This window comes from Lepisosteus platostomus, chromosome 6 (assembly GCF_059453375.1).
Source record: "Lepisosteus platostomus isolate fLepPlt1 chromosome 6, fLepPlt1.hap1, whole genome shotgun sequence".
Lineage (NCBI taxonomy): Eukaryota > Metazoa > Chordata > Actinopteri > Semionotiformes > Lepisosteidae > Lepisosteus > Lepisosteus platostomus.
The window spans coordinates 40,074,938-40,096,166 of NC_142616.1; the positions used below are offsets into that span (position 1 = coordinate 40,074,938).

Below are 21,229 nucleotides of genomic sequence, written 5' to 3' on the forward strand. Positions count from 1 at the left end.
TAGCTAAAAGGCATTTTTCAAAGCCAACTAGTCACTATCTAGTGACTAAAAAAACTGAAAAGGGTAAATGCTAAAATTCTTCCTCTCTATAGACTATAGCCAAACCACCACCGCAACCGGTAGAGCAGGGTTTCCCTACATACTGTAAGTAAAACCATTTGGAGGAACAGTTTTATTCAATAAAAGAAACTAATTTGATTGTTGCCAATCTGGTTAGCACAGAATATCAACACGATTTCGTCAGCGAATTAGCTATTTAGAGAGCAGGTGTTTAGAAGTGCAAATCTAATGTCACGTTGACTTACCGGAACAAAAAAAGAATCCCTCAGACAATGTAGCGGTCTTAGGTAAAGGGCAACGACACACTGGCATTTATTCTGTGATGTAGGAGCAGCTTTTGTGTTTATGTCAATCCGACCAGATTGTCACAATAGAAGCAGATGCAATACTGTTAACAGTGTGCATATGCTACTCCCCCCTCCCCCCCCAGAACACCTCTGTGCAGGTACTTTGGATGTACAACACATCCAAGATCAGCCAACACAGAAGGAAGAGTATAGATGGACAGTGTGAATCGCAGGAGCTCAAGGAAACTCAGCACAGCTGTAGTAAGTGTACAGGTGTTATTTCAAGTTATTGAGCAGGTTTGCAGGCAAAGTCCATAGTAGTACTAGAACAAGACAGCAAGGAAATTCTATGGCAGCTTGTAGAAAGTTAAAAACACAGCAAAATATACCAGTAGAGAAGTGGCAGACAAAATGCTTACAGCATAATCTCAGACCAGGACCACAAAAGTCATACCATTGAACTTTACCTGCTTTGCTGAAGGAACTACAGTGTGATCTTGAAAACATCAGAATCCCTTCAACAGCTTGCAATAAGTCCGAGAGTAACAGTGTTGACTGGGGAAAGGGTATTAATGAACACCAACAAAAACAGTGCTTGGTATTGTATTCAATACAAACACAATGTGAACTCAAGCTTCATGTATAAGCTCTAGGTAAAAAAAGACCCCTCAATTCCTGATATGAACCAAAAACTAAACAAAGGTTGACGTATTGACAGATAGATTTGATATGAAGTGCCAATCAACTTAACTTGTCCGAGGTCAGATATAGAAAGCCATGGTGCAACTGAGCAGTGTTGCAAGGCAGATGGTGCTTGATTATTGTCAAGTCTGGTGTATGAATCAAATAAATAGGACGCCATACCAAGAAAGACTCCAGACATACCCAAAGCTTTTTCCTTTGTTTTTTTTTTTATTATTTTCAATTAAATTATAAAAACATGCCTGTATGGTTGTCACCTCAATCTCATTAGGAGCCGCAAACCAAATACAGAACTAGTAGTGAAAACTATTTGGGTATTTAGTGACTAGCAAGAATAAGGTGATGAGAAGAACTGATGATTCAAGAGAGTAAAACAGTGAAGGAAAGGATGAAAGCAATGCAGGAAAGCAAAGCAACACAATAAATACTCGAAAATTAGAATTAAGCTTACAATAGAAGTCTGAAATACAGACCTAAATATAATTCTCTCCTCTTTGCATGACTTTACAGTCTTCTTTTTATGCCCGACTTCTCAACTTACCAAAACAGGATCACATTAAACCCACTTTTTTAGTTGGATTCTATTTTTTTAGTTTTATTTTGTTCCTATTTCTCTACCCTTTGCCCCTTGGTACTTAACATAACAAATGTCTCCCTGAGTTCTGGCATGGTGCCTGCAGCTTTTAAAACCGCTGTGGTCACACCAGTGCCTAAAAAAACCCAAACTAGGTTTTTGTAGAATTTGATAGAGGAGCTGCAGAGCAGAGTAACCTGGAGACAGAAGAATTGTATGCAATCATCAAGCTCCATGACTTCATAATTGAAATCTTTGTTTAAATAAGCATATTAGTAATTATTAGTAGCATGAAATTAGAAACAGTCATTGCTGTAAAGAAATAATGTGTGTTTCACTTACTATTTCTTAAAGGAATGTGCAAATTGGAAGGAGATTTTTTTTTAGAAAATAGGAGGTGAAGGTTAAGTTTTCTGCAAAACACAGAAATACTGCTGAAAGCCCCATTTGCCAGATATCACAGATTCTAATATTCACCAGTAGGACAGAACAACAATGTAATAGCAATGATATTTTCTGTAATGAACATTGGATCCTGAAGGATCTCAAAACCTTTCACAGGTACAGTAGGAGAGGACATTCTTCATCCACCACTGAAGAGCAGCTTCCTTTAGGGCTATTGACGCTCAGTACACAGTGGACAATCTTTAGGGCACTTGAGGCTACATTATGCCACTCCTGCTTCAGAACATTTCAAGATTAGTAAGCTTGGTAGGGTATGCACACCTTGTTCATCAAGGGATAATAAAAGATTATTCAATTATCTTTATAAATTATCTCTAATGCACATTTCCTTCATGTTTTTGTCTATGAACAACTGATCTGCAATCATTTCCCACTGGCACTTGGAGCTATACCTTTATATTATTTGATTAAAAAATATTTTACAGCCCTCTGTAGGTGATATTGATTTGAAATGGAATGAATAGCTTTCATTTCAAAAAGAACTATTATGCTAAAGAATATTCCCATTCATAAATTATAAGTTAAAATTAACATAATATTTGAATCTCTTTATTACAGTTTGATATCTATTTAGTATAGAAAAAATGATGCAATTTTCCATCTTTGCAAAGTAAAATATGCAACTTTCTGCCTTGAGGAATCTTTTCAGATTTTCATTAAATCACATTAAATTGAAAATTTGAAAAGCATGTCTCAAAGGCAACAATAATAATATTTTCAGGTTCCTGTACTGAGATACAGGCAATTAGTTTGTGTTTGTCCAGCTTTATTATGTAAAAAAAATAAACAAAAATGGAAGACCAAATTTGAGACCAAGACCAAAAGACCAAATTTAGGAAGTTGTTTTTAGTATACAAAGAAATTGAACTTTAGCAAGTTTCTGTATAGACCCTGCGTGAGGTTACCTATAGTCTATAAGCCCCTGTGTGTATATGGTTACGTATGAAATAAAATAAATAAAAATAACTGAAAAAATTCACATTGTCTTTCCCATTCCTCTTCAGAATCACAAGAGATAAGAAGCAGCACAAAATACCAATTTAACAGCTCTCATTAAGAGTGCTATCCATATTGCCAACTGCACTGGCATTAATGATATTGTATATTTATAACTGATATTGACAACTAAATTGCCATTAGGTAGGTTTATTAGGTCTATGTAAGTTCTAAATATTGATGAAAGTGAGACTTAACTGCAAATCTAACTAACTGTATATTTATTAAATATTGTCATGTCCTCACTAAATGGAGGAAACTCACTAAAATGAAGACATACAAGGGGCTAGTCATTTTGCAAAAACAAAGTAAATGATTGGGAATCACATAGGTCATCTCACTATCACAGCGACCTGGTGTGACCTGTTCATCAGATTGGAATCTGGTATTTCTCATTCCTGTATTATACAAAGAACTGGGCAGCCTCCTTGGAAATGTGTAAGCACATGTAGTGTAGTGAGGGCTCATTTCCTCTTCAACTACAGGGTCCTGCTATTCTTTCAGAAATGCATCCTGGCCATACTGTTATCACAAAAGTACCAATCACTGTGAGAAGCACTCATCTGAAGTCTGAGGCTTTCATTTCTGGGGAGACTGAAGGTGGGTCTAAACAGCTCTGGGCCTTTATTGAGAAAGTAATTCATATGTTAAGGATATGATATATGCAGTGATTAGAAATAGAATAACATATTCTATTGCCACCGGTTGATGCACAAGTCCTGGCGTAGCCATCACTCAACTTTTTGCTTGGTGCTGCCTCCGAACCAGAACTTCTTTTTAAAATTCTTCATTTAAAATCTACAGTACGTGAGAGAAGGAACTGTCTAAACAGTCTTCTTCATTATACTTTCTGTTGGCCACTGAACCTTTACAATGTACCATCGAGGCCTGAGAAACATTCTGTTGTTCTGGTTATCTTAATAATTTAAGATTTCATTAAATTAAATTCCTTTCCTTCTTGGTAATGTTTTTTTGTAAATGAAGCAGTTTTGAAGGGTTGGTATTTTCTATTGGAGCAGACAAGTGATATTTGGTCAAGAGCCAACTATAATGTGTGTGTAGTTAAGAAAACACTTTTTGCAGCAGCTTGTAGCCCTGTTTCTTGAACCTGTTATGAGCTTTTCTAAAGTCTGCATTGTCAAAAATAGCAAGATGGCTCAGATGACCTACTATGGTTTGTAACTTTTTTTATTATGTTCTATATCTTTAACCTCACTTAATTCTGCACTGAAGTTACAAAAAACATACAGTGTAACAAAACTCACCAAAAAAAAAACCTTCCAAAAGAAGGATTTGTATCAACATTTGAAATCTCTAGAAGATTTTCAATATCCCACTCATCTGGTTTTCTTTCTCTGTGGTAAAAGGTTTGTGACTATGACCTTTGCTACAGGTCTCCTTCTTTTTAATTTTGGATTTTTGTTTTGGTTTTTTTTCCTCTAGGCTTGTTTTTAAAAGCCCGGCCGGATGTGCTGCAGGAGTGCCGTGTGGGAATATTACGAACAAATGTAAAAAAAAAAAGTTAATCCAATCGAAATTAATTAAAATGGAAAAAAAAGAATGTACGTTTTTGCCTGTTGGTCTTGCGGAAACAGCACCCCTGAGTATAATGAGAGGTGTAGGAGGGCTGGGAATCATGGTGAGGGAAATGTGACACATTATGAGCCCATTAGCTGTACAAATGTTTGTGGACATGATGGACTATTGCAAATGCTGTGGTACTTAGACAGCGACAGTGAACAACTGTGGTAATTATTTTAAGGATCTAACTCTATGGGATACCAAGGGTTATTTCCTGAGGCGTTACGAGTACAATTGCTGTATCCTTTATTGAAAAGTACACAAAGATTCGCAGCATGGCTTTTATTGCTGATGTTGTGCTTGCTCAGACAAGAACTGAAAAACTGAAGAAAAAAAACATGTTTAAAGATTAATAGCAGCCATGTACCCCACATGCCTTGAAATACTGTATGCTTATGCATTTATTTTTAATGGTTTAATGAAATCCATTAAAGCTTTGCACTTGTTCTGTAGCTGGGATTCTAATTAACATTCAGAAATATGTTTTGAAGTTTGTTTTGTATTTTATTCAAGGTAAAAAATCTAATTGTACATTAAGCATCCCAATAAATGAATTGCTGGATTGCCCTCTTAAGACTGCAATAGCTAATGCAAGAAAAAGCCGATTATGTAACGTTTAATGAATAACACTACCAATGGTTTGGTACTGTATAATTAGGCTCATTTTGAAAGTTTTATTAATGAGCAGATTATGAAGCTGTATCAAGCCAGTACACTGAGCAATGATTTACAGGATTATAGCTAATTAACGAGGAATTATGCCATTTATCTTTTGCCAGATCAAATGGAGTCACAAACCAAGAGCTCTTATAGTACTGTTTGAAATAGTATTGTTTTAGTTTTGTGTATGAGAAGCACCACAGATCCTTTATTATCAGACAATATTTCTGCCTCTTCAGTGTTCTGCTACATACAGTATACAGTAGCCTTTATTACTATTATTAAGTTAATATATTTATCGGAGAAAAAACATTTATCCATCACTTGCAACCAGTGAGCTCCAAAATATTAATGGTGCACAAATATGTAACAGAGTGGAATAAACAAAATAAATTTGTTATAATAGTCTATCAGATCTTACAATGGGAAGATCCAAACATGGAAAAAACATTACATACTGAGCTCTCAAAAGCACTGTCCACAGCGAACAGAGCAAAAGCAGTAGCAGGCACAGCACTTAAAATAATAGTCATGAAATATAAAAGGGTCTGGTTTTGAGGACCTGGAGCTGGAGCTGACCTGGAGTCATCAGAGAGTGCAGTCCTGATGTTTTGGGGCATCTTGTTGTGCCACAGGGCCAGCAGGGAGAAGAATGTGTAACATAAGGGGCAGGAGGAAACAACTACTCAACAACTAACAGAAGTTGAGCAGAAAGGATAAGAGAATATACTGCAAAAGGACAATTATGGACTGGAGAGAAGAGAGAAGCAGAGTAATGAAAGGAGTGGTAGGTGAGAGCAGGGATATTGAATTGAATCTGAGCAGAAAAAGAGAGGTAGTGATGAACGTGGGAGAAAACACAAGGATGTATACAGTACACATATCCTGCCTTAGTAATATGTAATAGACAAACAGTCTTGACAAGAAAATAAAACATTATGCATTAAAACGAGAAGGCACAAACATAACATCATGTAGTAGGTTGGTTTGAGAAGAGCCTGATGGTGTATTTCAAATTCGATTTTTTTCTCTTCATATAAAAATGACAAAAGAAGAAAAAACTAGCCCACGTCTTTTGTTGTCCTCTGCTAGTTATACAATTACAGAAAACAAGTTGGCCATTATCGATCAGAAGGAAATTGTTTTTGTATTCGTAAAGCAAATCCAACAAATCCATAAACGGCATTCAAACAGCACGATGAATCAGCCTGCATCTGAAGAAAAACTGAATGAAAAACATTCGGTTTTAATGTTTCTGCTTTATGAAGGCCGAGAAAGAAAAGACTAACAGGTTGTAATCAATGGAGTTCACTTTAAATCTGTGTTTGGGTCAAAAATAGTTTATTCATTTGCCAAGACTGGAATAGGCTGGTTGTGAGGTTTACATGATGTTGAGGGAAACATGATGGAATTTATAGCACATTCTAACACAAAGTAGTTGTATGTATTACAGATGAAAGTTTAGCATTGAACTGAGTATATTAAAGGCATTATAAACATGGTGCCGTGTAATTGGTGCACAACAGAATGAGTACCCACTTACATTTATATATATATAAGTGATATTTAAATACAGACTTCTGTTTAGTACAGACATACAGTATAAACTGGTGATAAAAGTCAAGCAACTTTTGCATATTTTAGAGCATTGCTGTATTCAACAAAATGTATTCAAAATGCAAGATACCAAAAGATGCATATTGAATTTAACAGTTCACAAAGCAAAGACAAAAGCAGAACACAAAAAAATGAGTTCATAGGTATGTTTGAAAATATCAATAATTTTAACTAGGTACCACTTGAAAAATGTTTGAACTACAGCCATGCAGAGAAAAGATATATCCCCTTAAAATATAACCTTTGTACTCTTGTGTAGTCATCTTGTTTTTGTTGTGTCTTGGGAACATACTTAAAAGAGATGTGAGGATAATATTATACACACTTCATGCCGAGTTTCAAGAAAATGTGTTTAATAGGTATTAAATTATCTCATACACGGACCTTTACAAACCGAGCCCCTCAACTCTTCTCATAGTTCTGGAAAGCTGGACAGTTTCTGCCTTCTGTTTTGTCCAAGACCTAAAGACATAAGTTATTGCCTCAATAACTGTGGCCTTAGAGACATCCTAGAGAGGAAGAACAAGATTTATACCATGGATTAAATTGCTATATTTTAAAATAAAATATAGTAAAATAACTGTTTTACTAACAAGATGGCAAAGAGTAGAATTAACCCAGCTAGTTACAGTAGTTAGGATCACAGTCATTGGTCAGAAGACGAAAGACTGGAATTATGTTAAAATCCAATTGCAAAGACATTTTGCAGACAGCAGTTTGAGGACCTTTCAATATTAAGCTCGTCACTGTGACAGATTCTCTTGAATTGGTAATGGCTGGGCATCCTTTACTTGTTTAATCATAAAGAAACATGCCTAAGCCTAATTTCAGAAAGTCATGTCACATCTCAAAAACAATGGAACAAGTAAAGGTTAATTCCATGCTGAAAAGTAGAAAGAAATAAAAATGGCACATCATTCCTTTTTTTTAACAACCAAAATGTTCTTTCAGAGCACAGATAATCTTTACTTGTTCCTTTGCAGCCACCGCATGCTGACACAGCTTCCTACTTTAATTTCAGAATTACTGTAGTATCTCAGGGCTATCCAACACAGGTGTAATGTGAAATTAATCTGACGGCATTCCTGTCACAGAATGCCAATTTTTTGATAAATTAAATGTGGCGCCTTGATTGTTTTTTCATCTGAACGGGTCTGGTCAAATTGAATGTAAATTTATGGCAGTCAAAAAAAAAAAGCATGGCCCTAAAATATTGCCAGCTGTTTGGGTAAACAAGAGAGGATAGAAAAATAGGGAATAGAAATTCAAGGTAAAGAAATATGTTCATACATTTTGTACTTCTATCTTTTAGCAACAAATTCATACAACATTTCCCAGTGCATTGACTGCTGCTATGAAATGTACATTTGCTGCATGTTAGGGAAGCATAAAGAGATGCTTATTCCTTATGTAGTAGGTCACATTTTACCAAAGCTTCTACCGGTATTGTAAGAAAAATCCCATTCCATCAACAGTCTTGGAAGTCAAGCTTACTTTTCTGAAAGTAGGCTTCAACCATCAAAAATATACATGAGCATCAACCCTCTATGTAAGCAAACACTAATTTTCCACTGTCACTCCTTTGTCTAAGCCCTAGAGCCGATCGGTTTCCAACACCTGCTCTGCCAGCCATCTTTTTATGTTTTCAATTAATTTTTAAATTCACAATCATTCTAATTTGGCAGTTCAGCAGTTTCAGTGGGTGGCAGAATACGCACTTTTGTAAAAATTATCCGAACTGGACACTCCTTCACAGTATTCTTCTTCAGATGGGTTAATTATTTTGACGTTAGTTTTTTTGTGCCATATTTATAGGCAGTCCACCACACTGAAGGGAAAGCTAGAAACTGTTTACAGTATGATAGCAACAAACCATGGTGTTGCTGTTTTTCTGTAATTTTTACACATTTTTTTAAATAATAAAACACAGTGTCTTGCATAGGAATAACATAGCATGTTTTAAAGATTAGGTTCTCCTTTTGGTCTGCAGGCATTGATGTTACATATTTGGATAGGGGGCTAGTTTTTAATGGGTGCACAAAACAAACTTCCAGAAATCCTGTAATATTTTTTGAGGCAAAGTCCTTATGGATTCCTTTACATATTCTGCAGGATTCCCTTAGGAATAGGAGAATAAGAATAAAACCTGGTTATGTACTTGCAGAAATCCCTGAGGGTTTTGGTCTTAGAACCCCACACGATTTCTGCAGGTGTCCTACATTTCTTCTGCTGTTGCCATTTATTCTCACTGTTAAATGTGCCCTTACTGAGAATCGTTCATCCTCTTTATCCTCAATTACTGTGAACTCTCGAAACTTCCACTCACTTTGCAGATTTTTTGAATGCAAGTGCTGGAAACTCCTCGTGTTATTCAGTATTAAATTCAGATTAAAATTTTGGAGAGGAAATGCAAATAAAAACAAGAATTAAATATTGGTATGCGCATAATTAAGAAATTGGTGGTGTATGATAATTGCTTTTCTGTGAATACATTTTTATACAGAAATCCAAATATTTTATGCGATGTGTAAACAACTTAGTAGCTCTTTGCGCTAATCACATTCATGCAGTTACAGTATATAAAAAAACAGTAGATGGAGACAGTTTAAAGGCATTATAAACATGGATACAGTTGCTCATTTCAGGATTTAATGTGGAAAATAATTTAACCATGTTGCGAGGGATGCTTAGAAATTCCACCTATAAATATTTCCAGATTTTCAGTTACTTAGGCATGGTCTAAATTGATAATATTTTTATGGAGTTTATAACAAAAGTTCGGGAGGGATGACAACAACCAAATTCAATCAGACTAAGCTGTCAGTAATTCCCAATCGCTCCTGACATCCATTCCTCTCCCAGACGCTATAACTGCCTACGAGATCCCCATCTCTCTCTCTTGCATATCTCTTGCATCCCACCTCCACCCCATCTCCACCTCTGAAGCTACCCCTTAGTCACCCTGTTTGGGGGTCCTGGCCTCCTTGTCCTATGGCCGGGAGGTCAGCCCTCAGCCAAGCGGGTTAAGCCACAATTTTGCTCTATGACGCTTTCATCTTGGGTGTTGTCATTCCTAGTGAAATAAAAAATGTATAAATTGTAACATTTTATAAAAGACATTTTGCTGCACTGAAACAGTATAAAAGTATAACTGTATTTTATAACTGTTTATGGATCTCAAATGTACAATTCTGTGGTTGTTTATTTTAATTTTGAATCAGCAACTGTAGGTCATTACATACCTGCTAAGTTGGGAACAGTTAAAAAAAACACCCAACAGACACGGTCACCCACACCTGTCAGAGGCTGGTATCTGTTGTGCTGCTGCACACCCCTCAGAACCTGGACAGAAACTACTAACTGAAGAAAAGGCTCAGATGCTCTAGTAGTCACTGACGATGCTGTTTCACCAAATGATAAGCTGGCCATAGGCAATATTAACACCCACTATCACTTCCAGTAGCACTTATGCTGAAAGCAATCCAGAAAGCAATTATGTTATTTAAATATTAGAATATTTTCATCAATATTTGCCAATTACCAATTACCCTTGTTATTGTTTTTGCAGGGCACATACAGAATGCAAAAGGATTTTCAATATTACATTGTACACACTGCAGCAACTGTGCCAATTCCTCTTAAGGCATAAGAAGGTTCAGAATAGAACATTGATTAATACACAATCATTCTAATTATGACACATCCTGTGTCTTAACCGCAGCATTTGGAAATAAAGACATTTATTGAATATTTATGTTTGTACTATTGGTAAAATATTGGAATTGGTAAAAGATATTTGAATTCCCCTTTTTAAAATCAAGGAACATCACAAAATTACAAGGCTTTAGTTCCACAGATTACAACCTACTTTCTAAAACATCCTTGGTTTAACAAATGTATTTATTTGGCTTTTTCTTATATTTATTACTGTTAGTTATTGTTTGAATTTAGGTCCAGTAGATATAGTATTGAAGCATATAACAAACAGTACATACTGAATACGTGAAAAGTCAAAAACGCAAGAACTGCATGTCTTCTTACTATCATTAGGGATTTGTTTTGGGGTTGTTGTTTTTTTAACGGTTACTTATTTATATCTCCTAACCAAATAATTAGTGTAAAAGCTACAGAATATACATAAAGCCACTGCTACTGTGGTGTCAGAACTGTTCATGTGATCATGTAATCATCTTTCATCTATTTCCATAGCAGAGCATCAGGAGTGCCATTAAGATTTATGACCATTTATTGAATACAACCTGCTCATCCTACTGCAACTTGTGGACTATTGCTATAATTAAAGCCAGAAAGATCAAACAGTGGAAAAAAGGGACGGCTGTGTGAGTAATCCGTTCATTTTCTAAACAGCAGGCAACAGGCGCAAGGCAGGATACACCCTGGACAGGAAGCACCCAGTAAAAACCCACAAGAACACGGAAGGACATACACACATACAGAATTGATTAATTGTCTCATAGGCACCAATGATGTACAAGTGACAGACTGACTTTAAAGCATCCAGACTTATATGTTAGGGGATTTTAACGACATCATCCTGAAATTCACTTCTGTGAAAAAATTAAACCTGTTACTTTTGAATGTAGTGGGTTTGTGATTTGTTCGGGAAAAAAAAAGGATGATCACTGTAACAAGTACTTCATAACTATTATACTACCGGCTTCCTAAACAATCCTAAATGTATATACACCGCAAATGCATCAGAAGAGGGAAAAAATACAATTCAATGAACAAAGGCTTCCGTGACGAAAATGAGCTCTCTAAATTGGCATACAGCACTTCACTCTCTTGAGCTCATCAGCCATACATTGAGTAACAGCTCCTCTGGGTTTCTGCACTTCACTCTTACAGGGTGCTTGTTTAAATGCATTGCCTAAGACTCTCCATGCTAATTATATTCAGCTTCTAATGCACCATGAACATTTATCCATAGATATGGTGTGTATAGGAATAGCAGTGACTTTAAATACGTAAAAGGTGGTTTAGGATGGTAAGAGTAAAAAATATATGCTGTATTTATGAACGTCTAGAGTACTGTTGATTTGAAACAAGGTATTTACTATATACTGTATTACTTAAATACCTAACAAAATATATAAGATTATATTCCTTTTGTCATGATAATCCTTCAAAGTTTACTGAACACCCACTCGTTGTAGTGAAAGGTAGATGTTGAAGTGAATTAAACAAATCAGGATGGAGGGTGATTGTATTTAGGTCTGTAATTGTTACTTAAATTAAGTCTTAAACCTAATTTTAGTAACAGTTTTCTGTTCCTGACACGGTGACAAGTGTTTTCCTCAACGTAAGTAAATTGCAGCAAAGTACAGTGAGAGGAAAAGAGCTTTATTCAATCACAGTAAAAACATTGTAAAGCAAATGCGAGCAGTGTTAAAATATGGGAACTGTATAGTAAAAAGATGTGAATGCAGCAGAATTACAAATTGAACCCACAATACAAAACTAAAGTGTCTACAGGAAAGTAACTTGGAATTCAGATGTGGGACTAATAGTACTGCTTGCATTGTGGATAAGGCGACTTAAAAATGTATCAAATTTCATAGTGGTGAACAACAATAAAGACATAAAACACAGACTGGGAAACACAGAGGTTAAAAGGGTCCTTTGTGTCTAGCGTTCCTGTACTTTCTGTTTTTATTTGTTTTGAAGTCTTTTATTATTAATTTTATACAAATCATTTCAAAATGACAAATACCAAGAAAGTGATTCGCTTGGAAGAACAGATAAAATCTCATGAGTTTAACTTTTTTGTAAACACAGCACAAGTTAAAAAGGAGAAAAACTGAAATGTTTGGCACTTGAAGTCAGCTTTCAAATGATTTGTGTACTTCAGGATTTTTTGTTCCACTGCTGCAATTCAATTCTAGCCTCTGAAATTACAGCACCGTGTTCTCTGAACAAAGAAAATAATTTTCAGACCCGATCGCTCACTGAGTTGTGGTTGGTGTGTATACGGCTATGGTCACATGTAAAAATGGTTAAAGCAGGAGTGATTTATGAAAGATATTCACTTTTAATTTCACAGTGATACAAGCAGATCAAGATTTCAAACTGCTACCTTGCTTGATGCACCATGCTTCGATTTTCAATAACCACTGAGTCCAATTCATGGGTGCATGCTGTGACCCCAACCTGTGTTGGAAGACCATGGCTAGAAACCACCAGTCCATCACAGGGCAGATACAGAGTTGAGGAGGCACAATTAAGAGACACCAATTTACTTAGACTAAGGTATGTTTGGACTCTGGGGGGGATACAAGATCACATGACAAAAAAAATCCATATGGCCCACGAAAGAACATGCAAACTCCATACAAAATGTACCTCAGGTCGAATCAAACCCAAGTTTGGCAGCTATGCTAACCATCACACTCACATACCAGTCTCTGATGTGTTAGGCTAAGACCACCCCAATAATTAAACATTAATAATCATTTTTTTAAATGAGTTAAGGAGAGATTTTGTGGTTGCTCCTGCTGAGTAATTTTAAGATTATTTGATTTTAGAATTCAACTCCTGTCTGCTGTAGTTGAAGTTACTACATTAGAATTAAAGCTTAAAAGCTGATTATTGGATCCTTCTTGCACCACCAGATGAAGAAGACCTATACATATCATATTGATCTCTACTCTCTGGCCCATACTAAGCAACGCTTTAAAATAGCTAGGGACATTAAGCTGTATTTGTATTTGTTGAGTGACTCTTCTGTGTGGAATCAGCTTAAATTACAGGGAGAGCCATACGTTAAATTGCAATTACCCATAAAACCATATTCTTTTCCATAATTTCCTGTAAACATTAACATATGGTGTATGTATGTTCTAACTGTAGGCTGTGTATGCATCCATTTATTAACTTTAATTTTCTCTACTTTGTAGGAAACTAAGATTGCCTTTGAATATCAAATCATACATTATTCCTGACAGAAAATCAACAATGATGATTTGCCAAATAAAGTGATCTTCGTGGTTTTCAGAACTACAACGTACAGAGTCCAGCAACGCAGGTGACATCACTGTTCACATTTGGCAGCAGTAGTAAAGCTATAGCTTTAACTCAGTTTTATTTTTTAGACTTTTATTAATTCCAGACTTGCCTAATTTCTCACTGTGTAGCCAAGATAATATAAACATCTTCTTGATCCCCTGGATTATGCCTTTAATGATTTTTAAAAGTGAATAGGAACAGAAGTACTCATAGGAAAGTATGTTCTTTTCTACTGCTATTATTCAAATATATCCACAAGATTTAATCAGATCATATCCATTAGAAAGCATTTGTAAATTTCACGCTATTTTTATTGTTAAAAATAGTTGTGCAAGGAAAAAGTACACATCAAATGGTTTTGTCCATAACTTAAAAGCAGGATGACATTGGGGCAAGATTTTTTAGTTTTATTTTTCACACATCTTTTTTGACACAAAACACTCCTGCTTTCGAATTTACTCAGTATAGACAAATATTGAAAATATCTAACATTGCAATACTTACTGTACATTTAGCCTTTGGCAAAACAAAAGAAAAAATCCCATTCTTTAAAAGTGGCTTGCTCTTTACAAAAAAGCGGGTTTTTTTACATTGAAATAGACGTTCATTGTAGTTACAAGCTTGAAACCACGGAACGCTGCACAATAAGCTGTATGATTTTTGAGTCTGCAAAAGGTTCATCTGTCCGTGTTTAACGTTTTAAACAATTCGTTTCCGTTCACCTTTACAGAGGATTTTCTTAAAAGACCTCCTGAAGTCGTGATTGAATATGGTATATATAACGGGATTTAGGGAGCTGTTGCAGTACCCGAACCAAAAGAAAAATTTAAATAGTGTCTCGGGGACGCAGCAAGTGTCGCAGATGGCAGTCAGGGTATAAGTAAAGAAGAAGGGAAACCAACAGATAACAAAAACTCCGATTACTACAGCCAGTACGAAAGTGAATCGTTTTTCTCGGTTTTGGCGTCCCTTCCATCTGGAGCTCTTTGCATTACGCTCATCTTCTTTTTTGGGAATGCTATCCCCGGGTTTGATCTGGCTTAGTTTCGTTTTGCCCTTCCCCCGATTCTTGTTCTTTTTCTTAATAGAACACGGGTTGTTCACGTTGTGATCCGAAGAAGAAGAGTCCTCCACGTCCTCCCCGTTGATATCGCCTTCTCCAGCCCCGTCCTCCTCATTGCGACCTTTTTCCCCGTTTAGTTTCTCGGGGCAGTCCTTGTCCATAAAGCCGTTCTGCTTCTTATCTGCCTCGTCTTTGTGTCTTTTCCCCGGAGGGATCCGCGTTCTCTTCTTGGCAATCTGGTATATTCTAATGTAAACGAGAATCATAATGATGCACGGAGCAAAAAAGGAGCCTATGCTCGAAGAGATGATGTACCATTTCTCATCGTTGATTTTGCACGTCGGACTCTCCTTTCCACCCTTCTTTTCTATTGAGATCAAAGGTGGGAAGGATATGACTGCCGAAATCACCCACACAATAAAGATGATACATTTGATCCGCCGGGGAGTTCTTTTGAGGTTGTACTCGATGGCTTGGGTGATGGACCAGTACCTGTCCAGACTTATGGCGCAAAGATGGACGATTGAAGAAGTGCAAAACAAAACATCCAAGGCAAGATAGATCTCGCACCAGGCTTTACCAAAGTACCAGTAGCCCATGAGTTCATTGGCCAGGGAGAAGGGCATGACCAGAGTGGCCACCAGGATGTCAGCAGATGCTAATGAGACCAAGAACAAGTTCTGGGGCGCTTTCAAGGCCCGACTTGTAAACACTGCTATGACAACTAGGACGTTACCGAACAATGTTAGGAGGATGAGGATCCCCACAAGTATTGTAAGGGACACCGTGATCTGGATGGTGTAGGGAAGGCCTGTTGGCAAAGTTTCGTTTGTCACGTTGTGGCACCCCATTGGAGACCTCGCCTCGATATCCAGGAGCGGACTTTCTGTGTTGAGCATCAAATGGACCCCAATTAACCTTTCGAAGGGGGCATTTAAAAAGTGTGCATTACCAATTGGTTTTTCCCTTTCTTTCAGCCTATTGGCAGTCAGTGGCGATTTTTGTTGATGTTTTTTCCCATTACTTTTTTTTCCACTTCAAAAGGTATCCGTCTTCCGCAAACACGAATCAGCCCCTTTTTTTGTTACAGTACATTAGGATAGTCCGTGAAAAAAGTTAGTTCGGGAAAAATTGCAAATAAAAAGTAAGGGCTTGCAGGTCTGCGTGTAGCAACGCAGTAGTCTTAAGCAGTAAACTTTTTCCTTCTTGTTTGTATTGACAACATTACAACTGGTAGTTTATATAAGTCTCGACAACCCTTTTTATTAAGAAAATAAGTCTTCTTACCTTGGGTGATGAGGGCTGTGTCATATATAAATGTCCGCTGAAAACCTTTCTATACAGTTGCTTGTATGTAACTTATTTTGGTCTTGCATGGCGCAAACAGTTTATGACAGGTAAATCCCCGTGGGTCTTCGTGGGCACATCAAGATATATTAGTCTCTTCACAATATTATACAGAAGTGGCCATTGTGCTGATAAGGTTTTTTCGGCAAAATTGTCCACGTTTTAGCTGTTCCACCTACAAAAATAACAACACAGTAATCCTGTTACCTTGTTTTGTCAGTGGAGCCGCCGGATTTCCTAGTCGGTGCCTTCTAGCTGTGTGTTCTTTTATAGTCTCAGCCTCCAATTCAGTACTGCTCTGTGCCCAGCGTCAAGAACCACGTGGAAAACAAACTCTGCTCTCCAAACTATGAGAGAAAGAGTGCTATGTCGATGTCTGCCGCCTATCTGGATACTGCAACGATACATCTACATACTGTATAACACGATTTTCTGTGGACTGTAATGACCATTTATGAACATCCTTTCCGGTTTATGGCTACATCGATTGATGAACTGATCGACTCAGTATGTACTATATGGCAGATAATAGTATCGGCTAGCTTTATGTTTAATAACTTGAATCACTGTAAATCATTACAATCGCAACAAAAAAACGGCAATCAGGTAGGAGTTTATTTTTCCATAAAAGGAAAACTAAAATGTAAATGTCATTTTTCAGATTATTTTCCGATTCCTAGCGATGACAGTAAAAAGTAAGGATATATCCTAATTACGTGTTGGGGAAAAATACATTATGAATAATTATTTCAAAAAGGATCTCGAGGTAAAATACATTCATAACTAAGGAATAAAAGTATATGTATTGTCTAATAATGCATTTTACTAAATGTAGGTAATTGAATTGTTTTAGGGAATTGTCGATAGTGATTTTAGGAAATATTTGAACATCATGTTTAAACGAGGACTTAAAATATTTATACTAGCATTTCAGCCAGTGGTCTATGACGCACAGAACATTTGAAAAATGTCCATTCTCCAAAGAGGGAGTGCTAAACAGGAGGGAAAGTTTGTATAACATTTTTTTTCAATTCTCTTTATTTAATGGATTCGTTTGAGAAATAATTTGGTTATTTTTGACAAGCCGAGCGTTAATTAAATGTTTAATAAAAGAGAATGGCTTCATATCCCTATGAGTACCACTGCTACATTAAAGAAAACCTTTTGCGCATAACATTGATGTAGTCATCTTTTTTTCATAATTATTTAAACATATTCGTGTAGTATTAAGGCTGAAAAAAATAATCTGGCTATCCCAACCACGCATCAACCAGCAACCTGTCAAAAAAGTAAGTTGTAACGGCTACAAGTGACACTAACCCAGACCGAGTGGAATTTGACAAAACATTCTGTAACATTGCTGAAAGTTTCAGCACCGTGGACAGAGAGCGCGAGTATACAGTGACACCTGCTGACTGATAATAAATTAAGTGGGAATATTGCCTAAATCGACCGTTACTGATTTTCTTGTTTTTTTTGCATCGAAGGAAGAGAAAATCACGTCTTTGGACGATGAACTGCTCATGACTCTGGCTTGACGTTCGTTTTCGTTATCTTTGATAAAACTTTAAAAGTACGGTATCGTAAATTATTTTTCTTTACTTGTGTTGGTTTATCTAAGAGATACTGGATTAATTCTGGGAAGTGGTAAACAGATTGCTTTCTGCTGTTTTAAAATGCTTATTCTAGTGATTAAGCGGCATTAATCTATAGTAATTTTACTTTTGTAAGGAAAAGTTCTGACTATATGAGGCATACAATCTTAATAAATACATATAATTCAAATATAAATAATAGCTAAATTGGAACGATGACGAGATACCGCTGTGGTTTGATGTTTGTGCACTATATGTAATTTAAATTTTGATTCACAGTCTTGCTTTTCAAAAGCAATTGGAAGTCTTTTGTACTTTGCAAGGATCCTCATTTTATTTACTACAACATTTTCAGACATATACAGTAAATTAAGATTGGAAAAAATACATAAATACATGAAATTCGATTTTGCGCTTACCATAAAATAAAAAAACTGCTCTTGGCTCATTCTTGCTTACAATTATATAGCGCTTTTGGATTGTGGATTTTTAATGACCACAGAGAGTCAGGACCTTGGTTTTACGTCTCATCCGAAGAATGGCGCCTGTGTACAGTATAGTGTCCCCGTCAGTATAATGGGGCATTAGGACCCACATGGACCGCAGGGTGAGAGCCCCCTGCTGGCCCCACTAACACCTCTTCCAGCAGCAACCTTAGTTTTTCCCAGGAGGTCTCTCATCCAGGTACTGATCAGGCTCACACCTGCTTAGCTACAGTGGGTTGCAAAGTGATAATGCAGTGTGAGTTGGAAAGTGATAATGCTCCTGGGTTCGTGTGCAGAATCGCAAAGAGGATGAAACAGAAGACCCTAAGTAGATTAATTTGGAATTGCAAAGGTATAAAAAAATAAATGTCATTTTAGCCTGGAACAGAGGAAACTATAAGGGGAATTGACTGAAGTATTCAAAATTCTGAATGGAACTGAGGAATTCAAATTCATATTCAAGATTGGAAACAATACAATAATCGAGAAACATGAGTGGAAATTACAGTATATTTAGAAATATTAAGGACAAGAAGCAGGAGGTATTTAGAGAGAGTCTGGACCTCTCTGGGAGTTCCCTACCACTTTAATGAAACCGATGGTGCATATTTCCCCTTTTTCTGTGTTTTTAATCAAGCCTACTGTATGTTTGCTCTAAGTGGCTCAGCTCTCTCAAACTGGGAGCAGAATTTGGTATGTTGAGCTAGATTCAGTGAATTGCCCAGATACTGTATGACTTTCAAAGGGGCTGTGGCAGCTGAAATAGATGCCTTTGGGCTTGAAGAATTTTTTCAACCACCTTTAGTGACCTGTGGGGAGGATTTTATCCTTGGAAACTCTTGTCAACTTAAGTGGGACATCTGGATCAGTTCGTTAAGTTCCTACCTTCACGAAAGCAGTGATAAACACTGCTATTAGTGTTTAACCGCATAAAGGTGGAAACACTAAACCTGCTGAGATGTGCCATCTATTTAGCAGGACACTAGATTTCCGGGGCACTTAATGAGCCCCAGTTTCTTTCCGCCTCTTAAACATGCTGATTAGGCTTGTTTGGCTGTTGTAATTGTGCTCTTCCTCTGTGACCTTGCCAAGGATCAATTGAGTTATGCAAATGATCAGGGGAGCTGACCAACATTACACTGTCTTCTTATTATCTATTACCAAAGAGAGGTCATTTTAAAGCTTTGAATAGGTCAAATAAAAACAGTTTGAGTTGGCTGTCCCTGATTTATGAGTTTTGTTTGCCATATCTCTTCAATGGAACAAGTTAAAGGTTTATTCCATGCTGAAAAGAGAAGAGAGAAAACAAAACCGAAATGTTGTGTTTTCTCTCTTCTCTTTTCAGCATGGAATAAACCTATTACTTGTTCCTTTGCAGACTATGCATGCTGATGCAGCTATCCACCTGAAGTATCTCTTCAACGTCCACTGCCACCATTCCCCATTGTCCTCTTTTAAACAATTTGAAAGTTGAACACAAGAAAGGGTGAAACTGATTTTCATATTTTAAATTATGAGTTTTCTCATGTTTATTCATTTTAAATATTTAAGATATGGATGAGAATACTTCACCTTTTCAGCATTGAAAATATTCAAAGGATACAAGTCCAAATATACATAAATATGCTAATAATACAGATTTGCATAAATAACATTTAATGTCTTATTCTCACTTTTCCACCTAGCCAAGAATGCTGATCACTACTAATAATAATTACCAATGTCTGTACTACCAGATGAGTAAACAGATGCTTAAGTCTGTGTAAATATTTACCATTTTGATCAGCACAAGCCCTGAGGGTATCAGCAGAATATACAACATCTATAAAATGAGCTGCAGCTTTAGGAATCTGAAGGAGGGAGTAGTTCCATAATAAAACAAGCATTATTTTGACATTGGACCAACAAGAAGGTGTCTTAATCAGTCTTTCTACTTGCAATTGTGTCTTTTAATTTAAATGTTCTAAAACAATGTACAGTAATGTCAGAAATTACTAGGTAGCAGTGGTTTCTTTTGTGTTTGCAGCCTTCCCTTATAACCCCCACACTTGTCTTCTTTCCATTCACAGCTATAGTTTTTACTCTATCCTCATTTAACCAGAACTATAATACACAGTATAAAATGCATGCAATAACACAATGGTGCCATAACATGGTATTATTACTTAAGTCTACAGTGCCTCATTTAATTACTCACATTAAAAGGTCAGGGGCATTCCACTTATACACCAAGTATTATTTACCAAGTATTTGTAAATTGAATTATTTTAGCAGTAGCTAGGAAGATAATCTTACACTTTTTGCTATAAATTAGGATATATCATTCTTTCAAAATAACATGCAAGCATTGATTCAGGAAAATTCAGCAGCCGGAGAAATCTTGGTCACTAGCTCCACACAGTATGTAATGTTGCCTGCCCTTTTTATAGCTGGAACTCATGTCAGGCCATATACCCAGGTTGAGTCTAATAACAGAGACAGGTCTAGTCCATTATAAGACTGAGCATTTAGCAGCTGATCCACATTTCTCAGATCATGTTGGATGCCACTGTATGAGACAGGCTCTAGCTTTGGGAGTATTTTTTTAAGTTGCCACTTCTGATGGCAATTGTCTCTTGATATCAATCTTGAAATAGACTACGAATTCCTATCCAGCTCCACTGATTTTTTGTGGTCACTTTACATTATTGGGAGTTTACAGCTTCTTTTTGTAGATATAAAGGGAGATCAGATCCAGCACGTCTGAAAGATGAGCCTCCCCTCATCGGCAT

The 21,229-nt window shown here is 36.6% G+C and overlaps 1 protein-coding gene and 2 long non-coding RNA genes across 3 annotated transcripts in view; 1 reads left to right on the plus strand and 2 right to left on the minus strand.

Moving 5' to 3' along the window:
• LOC148661701 (uncharacterized) overlaps positions 1 to 5,221 on the plus strand; it is a 31,810-nt gene extending 26,589 nt beyond the window's left edge. Inside the window, exon 3 of the long non-coding RNA XR_015939587.1 lies at positions 4,528 to 5,221. This is a non-coding gene — a long non-coding RNA (uncharacterized LOC148661701). The remainder of the gene's footprint in view (positions 1 to 4,527) is intronic.
• A 1,428-nt stretch (positions 5,222 to 6,649) lies between these two features.
• LOC148661702 (uncharacterized) lies at positions 6,650 to 16,828 on the minus strand. Its single transcript, XR_015939588.1, has 2 exons — positions 16,319 to 16,828; positions 6,650 to 10,015 (listed from the first exon to the last, which is right to left on the minus strand). It is a non-coding gene; the product is annotated as an uncharacterized LOC148661702 (long non-coding RNA).
• adra2a (adrenoceptor alpha 2A) lies at positions 12,286 to 16,320 on the minus strand. The gene has a single exon (XM_088635828.1). It carries the CDS (start codon positions 15,928 to 15,930, stop codon positions 14,668 to 14,670), a length of 1,263 nt encoding a protein of 420 aa, XP_088491954.1. The 5' UTR covers positions 15,931 to 16,320; the 3' UTR covers positions 12,286 to 14,667.
• Positions 16,829 to 21,229: the final 4,401 nt, after the last annotated feature.

Bases quoted from the DNA above. Each gene is read 5' to 3' on its own strand.
- adra2a (XM_088635828.1), bottom strand. From the start codon at position 15,930: ATGCTCAACACAGAAAGTCCGCTCCTGGATATCGAGGCGAGGTCTCCA.